Source organism: Lactuca sativa, chromosome 1, assembly GCF_002870075.4.
Source record: "Lactuca sativa cultivar Salinas chromosome 1, Lsat_Salinas_v11, whole genome shotgun sequence".
Taxonomy (NCBI): domain Eukaryota; kingdom Viridiplantae; phylum Streptophyta; class Magnoliopsida; order Asterales; family Asteraceae; genus Lactuca; species Lactuca sativa.
In genome coordinates, this window is record NC_056623.2 from 49,788,502 (window position 1) to 49,800,054 (window position 11,553).

The following is an 11,553-nucleotide window of genomic DNA, read 5'->3' on the forward strand; positions in this document are numbered from 1 at the left end:
AGGCTCAAAAACTCCCATTTGCATGTGTTCACGGCCTAAGGATGTTCCAGGGCCGTAAACACATATTTATGGTCCTATTTCATAGATTAACCACAAATTTGAAGGCTAAGGATGTTATACTAGGAGCTAGGATAGTTACCTTGATGATTTGAAGCTTGATTTGGATGATTTTGGCTCAATTTTGAGTTTTAGAGAGAGAGTGGAAAAGGATTCAAATGAGGCTCTCTCAACTTTATATATTCTTAAAGTTTGGGACACGGTGGAATTTTACCCGATACTGGCGTTAAGCGAGGCTTTTGGTCGTACCCGATTTAATTGTTTTATAACTCGACGGAATAAAACTAAAATTTTTCCAAATAATAATTTGGGGCGTTTTCATGAGTTTCTAACATGTTTGGACAACCATTAAGTAATAATAGCAAACTCAAAATTAATGACTTAATTTAGAAATGAAACGGAAACAATTCAAGACGACGAATTTTTTAATGACGGAACGGGTTACGACGACGGAACGAACTTCGGGTTGTCACAATTTGGACTTTATACAAGTGAACCCGAGAACGAGCCAAGAAACGAGATGGTGAATATTGAAGAAATGTCCATGGGAGCTTACAAAAAGAGACTTAGAGACGATGTTGGTCAGGGTTTAGTACAACCTGCCGTACCTGCCACTGCCACATTCGAGCTGAAGGGACATATCCTCACTGCACTAAAGGATATCTCATTCTATGGAAAAGATCATGAGGATGCTTTTAAGCATCTAGATAAAGTCAACGACATTAATGATTATTTCAATGTCCTGAATGTGAATAGAGATACCGTCTTGCTAAGGATGCTTCCTGTTACTTTTAAGGGAGCTGCTAAGGATTGGTTAAAAGCACTACCACTGGGTACAATCACTACATGGGCTCAAATGTGTGAGCAGTTTCTAGACCAATTTTGTCCACCATCCAAGATAGCTAAACTCAAGAAGGCAATAGCCAATTTTGAGCAAAACCTGGGGGAGTCACTTTACGAGGCTTGGGAGCGCTATAAGGGGTTGTTAAGGAATTGTCCTCAACATGACCTTAACATTCAACAAGAAGTGTCCATATTCTATGAGGGGGTCAATGTAATGACAAGGCAACTCCTTGATTCTCAAGGACCACTTACAAAGAAAAATGCGGGTGAAGTCAAGGAATTAGTTGAAGAATTTGCAAAGCATTCTCGTGAATACCACAATCCAAGGAATGAAGGAGTAAAGGGAGTTGGGAGTGCACATTCTGAAGAGATGCTTGCTATAGTGGCAATGCTAAATAATACAGACCGAAGGCTGACCCAAATGGACCAATCAATTCATGCAGTTAGAGTTGGTTGTGAACGATGCAGTGGGCCACACTTCACTAAAGATTGCCATTTGGATGAGTATGGGAACAAGAAGGCTCAAGTTTGCTACTCAAGTGGGGACAAGTTTAATGAAGACTGGAGAAAACCAAAGAAGGAATGGCTGCCATACGATGAGTACAAGAGGCAAAAAGAAGAAAAATATAAGCAGACATGCCGAGGCTTCTACCAAAAAGAGCAACCACCAGCCGAGAAGAAAGTAGACTTGGAAAACATGTTGACCCGATTTATGGAAGCATCCGAGAGAAGACATGATGATATCAATGCAGTGCTAAAGGAACACATGAATATGATGAAAGAACAACACAAAATGATGATTGACCAGCAAGCTTCATTAAGAAATAATCAAGAATCGATTCATAGTTTAGAAGTCCAAGTTGGTCAACTCACTACTTTGGTAAATAATAAATTATCTTCCCAACTTCCCGAAAAGAAAGCTCAATCTCATGTTATGGATATTGATACTGAAAATCTCTAAGTTTTTAGAGGCACTAGAAGTGGAGCCAAAGCAGCCCGATCCAAAGCCGAAGAAGCCGAAGCTCGAAAATGAAGAATCTACTGAAATACCCAGTTCACGTCGTGAGTCCGCTATGCACACATCATGGGCCCGGTCTGAACAGAAAAATTCCATATCCGTTCCAACTTATAAACCGCCTTTGCCATTCCCATCTCGATCACATCTTAGTCCACTGGAAAGGGTACATCTGGAGTTTATTCAACAAATAAAGGGTATTCCTATTAATACTCCTTTTATTTATTCACTTTCGAAAATTATAGAATACGCGAAGTTGCTACAAGATATAATAGACACTCGACATGAATTGAAGAAGAATTATAAAGTGATTCTAAGTGAGCAAAGCTTAAGAGCTGTATTGGGAGAGTTACCCAAGAAGATGGGAGATCCCGGACGCCTCACTCTTCCATGTGCGTTTGGAAATAATTTGAAGACTTATGCTTTGTCCGATTCTTGGGCTAGCATAAATTTGATGCCTTTTTCGTTCTACCAAAAGTTAAATATCCAGAAGATGAAGGCTACGAAGATGACAATTCACATGGCAAATCGTTCGGTGATTCACCCGAGGGGAATTGTTGAAGACATCCTTGTTAAAATTGGCAAATTTGTTTTCCCAGTTGATTTTGTAATTATGGATATGAAGGAGGATGCAAATATCCTAATCATTCTTGGTCGCCCTTTGCTAAATACAGTTGGCGCTTTGGTTGATGTTCGTGAATCTAAGCTTACATTGAGGGATGGTGATGATAAGGAAGATTTTGGAATACAATATGGATTTCAAGGATATGATGTTAAAGGTGAAGTGTTCAATATTGATGAAGAGAATGAACTTGAAGAATTAGAAAAACTCACGGAGGAAGAAATCAAGGCAATTAATCAAGTGAAACACACTAAACCAAGTGCATCCGTTCCATTTTTCGTTGAAGTCATTGCCTACACAAAACCAACATCTTTGATAACTGAGGAAAGTGATGAAATGTCGAGTGATGAAGAAGAAGTTACATCAAAGGTGACTAGTCCAGTGGTGAAGGAAGAGAAGGATACTATGGAGCTTAAGTGTGAAGACAAATTAGAGACTAAAGGGATAAAACGCAAGCTCGATGGAGACGCAATCAAGGCTAAAAAGGAAATTTTGAAAAAGGCGTATATTCGTCAAGTTCAAGCTTATAAGAGACGTTTCAAAGAGAAAAAGATCCAGCTGGTGATGGACTCTTCTGATGATTCAACGTAGGAGGCACGAAGTCCAGCTCAAGACTCCTAAAAAAGAAGCGATTCTCGGGAGGCAACCCGAGTTTGGTTTGTGTTTTTTTCCTTTTCTTTTTAGTTTTTGCATATTTACTTTTAGGGAAATCGATCATATCATCCAATTCACTTTATACATAATATAACACTGAGTGTGGGGTCTCTAAAAATTAAGTGGTAATAGTTAAAAAAAATCTAGTTTAATAGACAAATTTGGAGTTTATAATTAATTTCATTATCAGACAGTATTCACGACGTGAGTCCATTTTGAAACGGACAATATATTCCTTAGCACATTATTAGTCCAGCCCACTCCATGTTACAGTCTTAAATCATTAAATGGCCCAATTTTTCAGTTTAGTCCATAATGGATGGCCCAATTCTACAGCCCAAACGGACTCACGACGTGAATCCTGAAACACACGGGACCACAGATTAAAGATAGAAAACTCATTGACCTACTTCATTCTTTATTTCCCACAAAGTGAGAAGCTATTTCTGGTCCCCCCCCCCCCCCTCTTCGCGATTGCGGCCGACATTCCTCATATTCTTCTTGTGCTTACGTAATTCACCATTCTAGGTAAATTAATCTTCTTCACATTGTTTATTGTTGACTTATTTACTAGATTTTGGGGTTAGGGTTTGCATTCCACTTGATTATAAAAACCGATACCCTAAATCTATGAATTTCTCGCTGCATGTGTTTGTAATGAGTTTGAAATCGCCCTAGGAGTAAATCCCATTGACATTGTTGGCCCGATTTGACTTCTGCCTTGACCGATTCTAACTTATGCTTACGAATTCACGACGTGAATTCTTAGGGATTCGCGATGTGAATCCTGGCCAATTACAGTTTCATTTTCTGTTTAATATTAATCTTTTGGGATTTTTTGTTGGTTGTGTTTTATGATTATTTATGCAGAAATGGCTCCTAGGAGGGAAGTGCCAATTGGAGTGGCAGGTTTACATCCGTTCTACAATTTCCCAAAACAATGTCCCGAGAAATTTTGACCCGCTGGAACAACCATTTGGGGTGGCTTTATAACAGGGAGATTGCAGTTGCACCCACCATTAATTGGACACGGGTGAGGGAAGTTGGACTTGTGGCCGTTTCTTACAAAGATGTTTATTGGAGATGGTTTTTCGTTTACTTGTTCGGGGTGGCTTAATCTTTTCCGCACTCAAGAAAGGGTTTATAAGGAATTCTGTATGGAGTTCTTCTCGACAGTGACATTCCAAGAGAATGTCCAAGACCCTCATTATTAGCGAGCTTTGGTATTTCGTCTCGGGGGAGAGTACCATGAATGCAACCTCGTGGAGTTTTCTTGGATGGCAGGGATATATAATCCCCAAAGAGGCAATGACTCCTGAGTTTGGCATGTTCTTGAGGGAGGCGGTCAGAGGTTATGCAGATGGTGCTACTAGGTTTAGTTTCTGGCACAATATTGCATCTGGGATATTCAATTTCGGAGTGTCTCCCGAGAGCAGCATTCGGTCCCTATCTATCGATTACTCCACCGATTTATCACGTTTTCCATCAACCACAGGAGGCATGGGGATAAAGTAACAAAGCAGAATCGGTTCTTCTTATGGTGTATTTTACAGCCGGGAGTGTGTTGCAACATTTCTTACTTTTTGGCATGCTTTCTGGCTAATTCTGCTGCTAGTTCTCGTCCTGGGAGCCCTATCTGTGGAGGGCAATTCGTTACACGTTTTGCCCAATCGTATGGTTTGCTTGTTCCTGGTATCACTCGTTCCATGACTTGCATGGATGAGAATGAGTTTAGCATGGGTTATTTGGAGACAATGCGGGTTGTTAGGAACTTTGGATCTCACTGGGGTATTTTGGCATCAGATGATGGGGGTGGTGAGCAGTCGGGTGATCAACCCGAGCAACAGCCACAACCACGGCCAAGTCGAAGGAATGTGAGAGGGAGAGGTGAACGAGAACAACCAGTGCACCAACAAGCACCCATTGGCGGACCCAACTTTGGGGGTGATATGACAGGCTATTTTGATCAGCTTTCCCTTTGCGTGAATTGGATTGGGGGTACAATGGAAAATATGATCCGACATTTCCATGCTGAGCTACCTCCTCATTTGGGGAATCATTACCAGATTTGCCATCGGTGGAGCGGATATAGAAACCAAGGAGGAGATGGAGCGGGTACAAGTGGAGCTCATGATGATGATGAGGATGATTGATTTGTTTTTTTTTTTTGTTTAGTTTTTAGTTTATAGTTTATTTGGTTTTAATTTGTTTGAGAACTTTGAAACACTTTTTGGTTTATTATTATGTTACTTTTATTTTCTTTTGGTTGTTTGATTACAGGATGCTAAGGAGTTTTGGGAAGGGAGTAAAGCCGAGTCAAGAGTCGTGTTCGTTTAGACAAGTGTCGTTAGAGTCTAAGAAGTTAAGAGTCGAGACCCACAATTTTAACTAAGTGTGGGGTGAGTCAAGAGAGAGGATAAGTGTAGAGAAGAGTCATAAAATCATATATTATCAATGTCTTAATCAATTAATACATTTGTTTGAAGTCAAGAGGTGAAGACAGAACAGTTTTCTGTATGTCCAGTACTCACGTCGTGACTCCCTAAAATTCACATCGTGAGTCAAGTTTTCATGGGTTTCTTATTTCCACGTTTTCTCGATTTCACATCATGGTCCTTCTTAGAATTCACGACGTGAATCATGTTTTTTTCACAAAGATGAAGCCCATTGATGCATTTTACTACATGGGTCACCACTTTTCTTCTTGGGATTGTTATGAATATTACTTTGGCTCGGTTTCTTTACCATTTAATGTGGCGTATGCTTTCCCACATTATTCTTCTTGCTTGGAGATTTACACCACCTTTTTTGGAGATATCAAAGATCGAAAATTCTGAAGTTTCAAAAGTTGAAGATATCAAAATTACACAAAAAGTTAGTGAATTCAAAGAAATCAAAGATCAAAATATCAAGAAGTGAATTGTGGTATCTTCTAAAAGTTGTAATTCTCTAGTTTATGTATGTTTGGGTGGCTTTACAAAAATACCTTGAGGTTAGAGAGCATTCTGAGGATGGATTCGGAGGGTTGCATAAAATGTGCATTGTTCAAAAGGAGTGGGTGAGTGTTTATGAGGATTGTGAGTATTTAGAATTAAGAGGGGTTACTTAGGAAACATTTTAGACACAAATGCATGCGTTGAGGTCTTGGCATAATGGCTGAGTATAAGTTGGATTGTTCTATGTAATGATGGTGATCAAGGTTTGAAGTAATAATTAGATTTGCTTGAGGGCAAACAAAGAACAAGTATGGGGTATTTTGATATTGCCAAGTTTATACACATTTCTAGGCAATATTTATTTACATTTTTACTAATATTTTGGTTATTTGAATAGAATAATGGTACTTATAAGGATAAATTGTTATTTGCAGCCAAAATAGAAGCATTCTCGAAGATATGGACTAAAATTTACAAAACATGGAACTTCGGAGGCTTGAAGGGAAGAAGGATAAAAATCTCAGCAAAAAACGTACTTACAACGTGAATAGTTCATGATTCACGACGTGAGCAGAGTATTCCAGAAGATATGCATCCGGGTGAAAGATTCCTTGTCGAATACGTAAAACTCGCATTCACGACGTGATTCCTTATGGTTCACGGCGTGAACTCGGTAAAATCAGATAGTATAAATTCTCTTGCTCATTACAACTTAGAAGACATTTGGCTGGAGAAAAGGGTTTCAGAATACGAATTTTAGCAGAAGAAAAGTCTTGGAAGAAGGTTTTCAACACCAAAAGAGTAGAGGTTCATAATTAGTTTAATTGTTGATATTTGAACATGTCTTATGCTTTGATTTGTGTTTGTTTATTTGCTACTATGAGTAGCTGAATCTAGCAACTCTTGTTTAGCTACATGAAGCTTCTGACATATGGTTTAGCTGAATGACTATTGGATTTGTTAGTTGGTAATTTGCTTGTGTTCGATTTGTTACTACCTAGCATGTTAATATTTGTTTCTTTAGTTGCTTGAATTCATGTTATGTGTAGTCAATGATCATTAAACTGCATGAACTTGATAACCTAGTGATTTAGTGAAGACTAATTTGCTAGAGCTAGGATCGACCAAAATCTTAGATGGAAATTAAAGTAAATAAATTTAGCTGTGCTAGAGAACATAAATTCTAACCATAATTGTGTTTGCATAATAAATCTTACATAGCATACCCATAATCTATAACTGGTTCTGTGTTTGATTGTGTGTGACCATGCATAGTTGTACATGAATTAGTCAAATGTTAGTAAATTTGGACTTAAATTGCTAATAATATAATATTTGGTGACCAACTTGATAATCCATAATAGTTAACTAACCATAAAGAAGAAGTGGATTCGAACTAAACATATGTTTTTTTAGTAATTGATTGAATTTGAGTAAAGTTCGTCTGATCTTGCAAAATTAGATAAAACCCTTTTAAGCTGTTAATAATTAGGTTAATTTAGTAGTAAGTAGATTAATTAGTTAACACCGTTCCATGTGATCGACAACCGACTTACCCAACTATTCTATAATTCGACTAGGTACACTGCCTAGGTGCATTTTAGTTAGTTAAGTTAGTTAGGTTATAAATTATAAAATTAGTGGGTACTTTTGTGCACATCACTTGGTATATAGGATGATGCTATGTTAGTGACCGGTTAGGTCGGTATCCTGGTTAGGATGTTGCTATGTTATATGATCTGCTAGATCAGTTTGTTTGTCTATGGACTATTATGTGATTATTTGTTATATGTGCACATGGTTGTTTGTTTGGGGGTTGGGTTGAGGCGGGTCCTGCTTCGTGCTGTAGGCCAACATACCCAGGGCGGACCGGATAGACTGCAGGCCCAGTAGGGCACCTTGTCAGGCCGAAAGCCCAACGAGCGGTCCGGATAGGCTGCAAGCCCCGAGAGGGCGGTCCAGACGTGCCAAGGCTCGGAGAGTGGGCCAGATAGACTGAAGACCTGGTGCAGGCGTTCCAGTCATACTGTAGACTCAGAGAGTGGACCAGGTGGACTGAAGGCCCGTTGCGGGCGGACCAGTCACACTGTAGACTCGAGATGCATGATTAATCTGTATTTGTTGATATGATATGATTATGGTTACATGAGGTTGGTATTTTGGGGGTAACTCACTAAGCTTTCGGGCTGACAGTTTCAGTTTATTGTTTCAGGTTCAGCGGATGGCCGCGGGTAGGTGAAGGCATGACCGTACACTTCCTCGATTGACGATTATGATTTCTAGGAACTCTGATGTATAAACTATTTTGAAAACAAATTGTAATAATCGAATGGTTTCAAATGATTTAAAAAGTTTTAAATTGGATCGAATTTTGTGGATGTTACAAAAATTAAAGGAAACGGGCTAAAATCGAGGGAATTTCGAGAGAGAAGAGGATGGGGAATGAAAAAGCAAATAAGCAGCCGAAGTCTATTTATAGGGCAACTGCACGCCACGCCTAGTGCGCACGCCATGTACACTTGAGATGTCGTTCCTCCCATTTTCTGTCACTCCTCCCATTTTCTGCAACATGTCGCAAATCTGGTGGTACACGCCCCACCTTCTAGAAGGTGCGTTTCGTGCAACCCACCTGCGCGTGGCGCTTCTTGAAAAATTTATAAAATCGTATCTCCTTCATAAGAGCTCCGTTTTCGACATTCTTTATATCCCCGAAAGATCTTGACGAGATCTACAACTTTCGTTTAGACTCCGTTGGCTAATTTTGACTTTATTTTTAAATCTATATTTTTAACAGGATTAGACTGTTAAAGTCCGTTAAAAATTCAAAACCTCCTCATATGATATATGTTCTCAATTTTATTTATATCGACCGAACCATATGGATGAGATCTTCAACCCTCGTTTAGATTGCTTTTCCCAACAATCAACCGATTTCTACTTCGGTTTCTGAGCTGTATACTGCTACGCTGAAACTTCTAAAAACCCTAACTTCCTCTTATGAAGTTAGAATGGGACGTTGTATATATATATGCTCTCGGTTTAATGAATACCACAAATTTATTTTAGATTACTAAAGCTAATAATCGTCCTAACTCCGATTTGCTATTTACGATATTGTAGCCGTGCCCGTTTGAACGTGAAACTTCAACAGGTCATAACCCATCCATTATAAGTTCGTTTGAGCGCTCCTTAAACCTTCAGAATCCTTATTACGACTACTTCGGCTCACTCACAGGCTATTCGTCCTAATGTTTAATCTATTTAGACGCGACTTATATCCCTAATTTTTTACGTAGCTATACACACAAATCCCAGATTTCTTTGGATGACTTGCAATTGATGATAATGTCAAAGTTGTCAGGAGCAACTCCGCATGAGATTTCATAGAAAGAAACTGCATCACTTTCCATCTTATCAAGATCATCTTTTGTGGGACGGTTCATTCCAGCTTGACCTCTACCTAGTCTGGCTTGGGCACCATCGGCTTGAACTGGAGTAAGAATGGGAACATGAGGTCCTTCTTCTACGGATCTCCACACATCTCATCCAAGTCTTTTTAAATGCCTCTCCATCCTTTTGGAACAGTGATGATACTCATTTGCGACAAGTATTGGGGCTTGATTAGAACCACCAACACTGTTGGAAAAGTTTAATGATAATGATTGTGCCATATTTCCTTTGTTTTTTTTTGAATTTTGTTGAGAAAATAAGCTTTAGTGGTATAGAAGGCTTTTCAAAATCAGAGTTTTGTTTAAAAAGCAGCCACTTTGGCTCTGATACCAATTGTAGAGAGAAAAACTTTAGAGACACTTGAACAAATGTTAGTACAAGTTATATGTTGCGGAATGAAGTTAATCATTAAGCTCAACAATAATAAGAAGTTAGGATTGTTAGAGTTGTCAGTTGCGGAAATGTAATTGAAAAAAGTAAAGGAAATGTAAATGACAACAAGTTATATATCAAGTAAACACTAAGCTGATTTTTAACATGGTTTGCATTCAAACCATAGGCTTAGGCTAGTGGAGATGGTTGTAGAAAGCATAACTCTTATATACGGACTCCGTTCTCGATGTTCTTTATATCTATAGAATCCTATTGATGAGATCTTTAACTCTCGTTTAGATTGTTTCGTCTAACAATCAATGGATTTGAATTTCGATTTTTGTGTCCGCACTATTGTGCTGAAACTTCAAAAAATCATATCTTCCTCTTGTGATGTCAGATTTGGATGTTCTCTATATGCACACTCTCATTTTAATGACTATTACAAATTTTGTTTAGATCTCTTAGGCTAAAAAGTAATTTATCGAAAATTCACTTTTTATGACGCGTAGAATCGTGTCGGTTAATCGTGAAACTTCGAAGAAGCATAACTTCTTCTTACGAAGTTGGATTTCAACGTTCTTTATATGTATGGAATCCTTGCCATATATACAAGAACTTTTAAGATTATTTCTCCTAAATAGTAATTCTATCAAAAGGTCATTTTTAACGCTTAGTATCTCTAAATCGACTAGCCTGAATCTGTGGGTGTTACAACGAACGTAATTTTCTCAAAGGACTACCAAAGGAAATCGTAGAAGATATTGTTCTATAGAGGTTAAATCAAAATGAAATCTCACCTGAACATTGGGAATTAGTGAAAAAATTTCAGCAAGGCACTTATGTTTACTACCTGAAGACAACTTTGAAAAGTCTCTTTGAACATAGAAAGCAATTGATATTAATAATTCCTACAAACAATGAAAATCTTCAATGTGGCATTTTATCAAACACATTGTGTGCAGTAAGAAAAAAGCTAATATTGACATTAAAAATTCCATGTATGGTTGTAAACCAGTCAAATATAGGAAAAGAAAGAATAAAAATCAGATAACGAAAAACTGTTTTGTAAGAAAGTTGACTTTTTTTCACTACATGCACCACCACCATCCTCCTCTGTTAAGATTAAAAAGATAAGAACAAGTTCAAAGGTGAAACAATGAAAATATGTAAAAGAAAATCACTACAAATTCAATTCAATAGACCATAATAACCATCGATTTTGCAATTGTTGTTTGTGGCGGTACATCAGAAGCGAAGCCCTTCTGCGTCTATGGGTACAAACTGTGACATCCCCATTTTCATGGCCAGAAAAGATAGATTTGTTTATGCTTTGTTTTTAAAATTAGAGTAATCTTTTAAAGAAAACATGTGCGGAATTTGTTCCCAAAACAAAATATGATAAGAATTTATCAAAGCATTTCATTAAAAAAAATGTATTTTCATTATATAACAAAATCACGGGATGTCATGTTCAATACAGACCAAAAGCATAAACAGAACAAAATAGACCTTACAACAGTTATTCATAACTACTGGCCTATAATCCAAAATCTCTCGTTATGTCAGCCAACTTATGTTCTCGTTCCCTAACCTATAATATA

At 38.0% G+C, this 11,553-nt stretch overlaps 1 protein-coding gene and 1 non-coding gene across 2 annotated transcripts; one reads left to right on the plus strand and one right to left on the minus strand.

Annotated features, from left to right (window-relative positions):
• Positions 1-577: 577 nt before the first annotated feature.
• On the plus strand, positions 578-3,128 carry LOC111909226 (uncharacterized). The gene is made up of 3 exons (XM_023905018.1): positions 578-1,780; positions 1,863-2,112; positions 2,161-3,128. Exons 1-3 carry the CDS (start codon positions 578-580, stop codon positions 3,126-3,128), a joined length of 2,421 nt encoding a protein of 806 aa, XP_023760786.1.
• Positions 962-1,068, minus strand: LOC111909235 (small nucleolar RNA R71). The gene has a single exon (XR_002856136.1). It is a non-coding gene; the product is annotated as a small nucleolar RNA R71 (small nucleolar RNA).
• Positions 3,129-11,553: the final 8,425 nt, after the last annotated feature.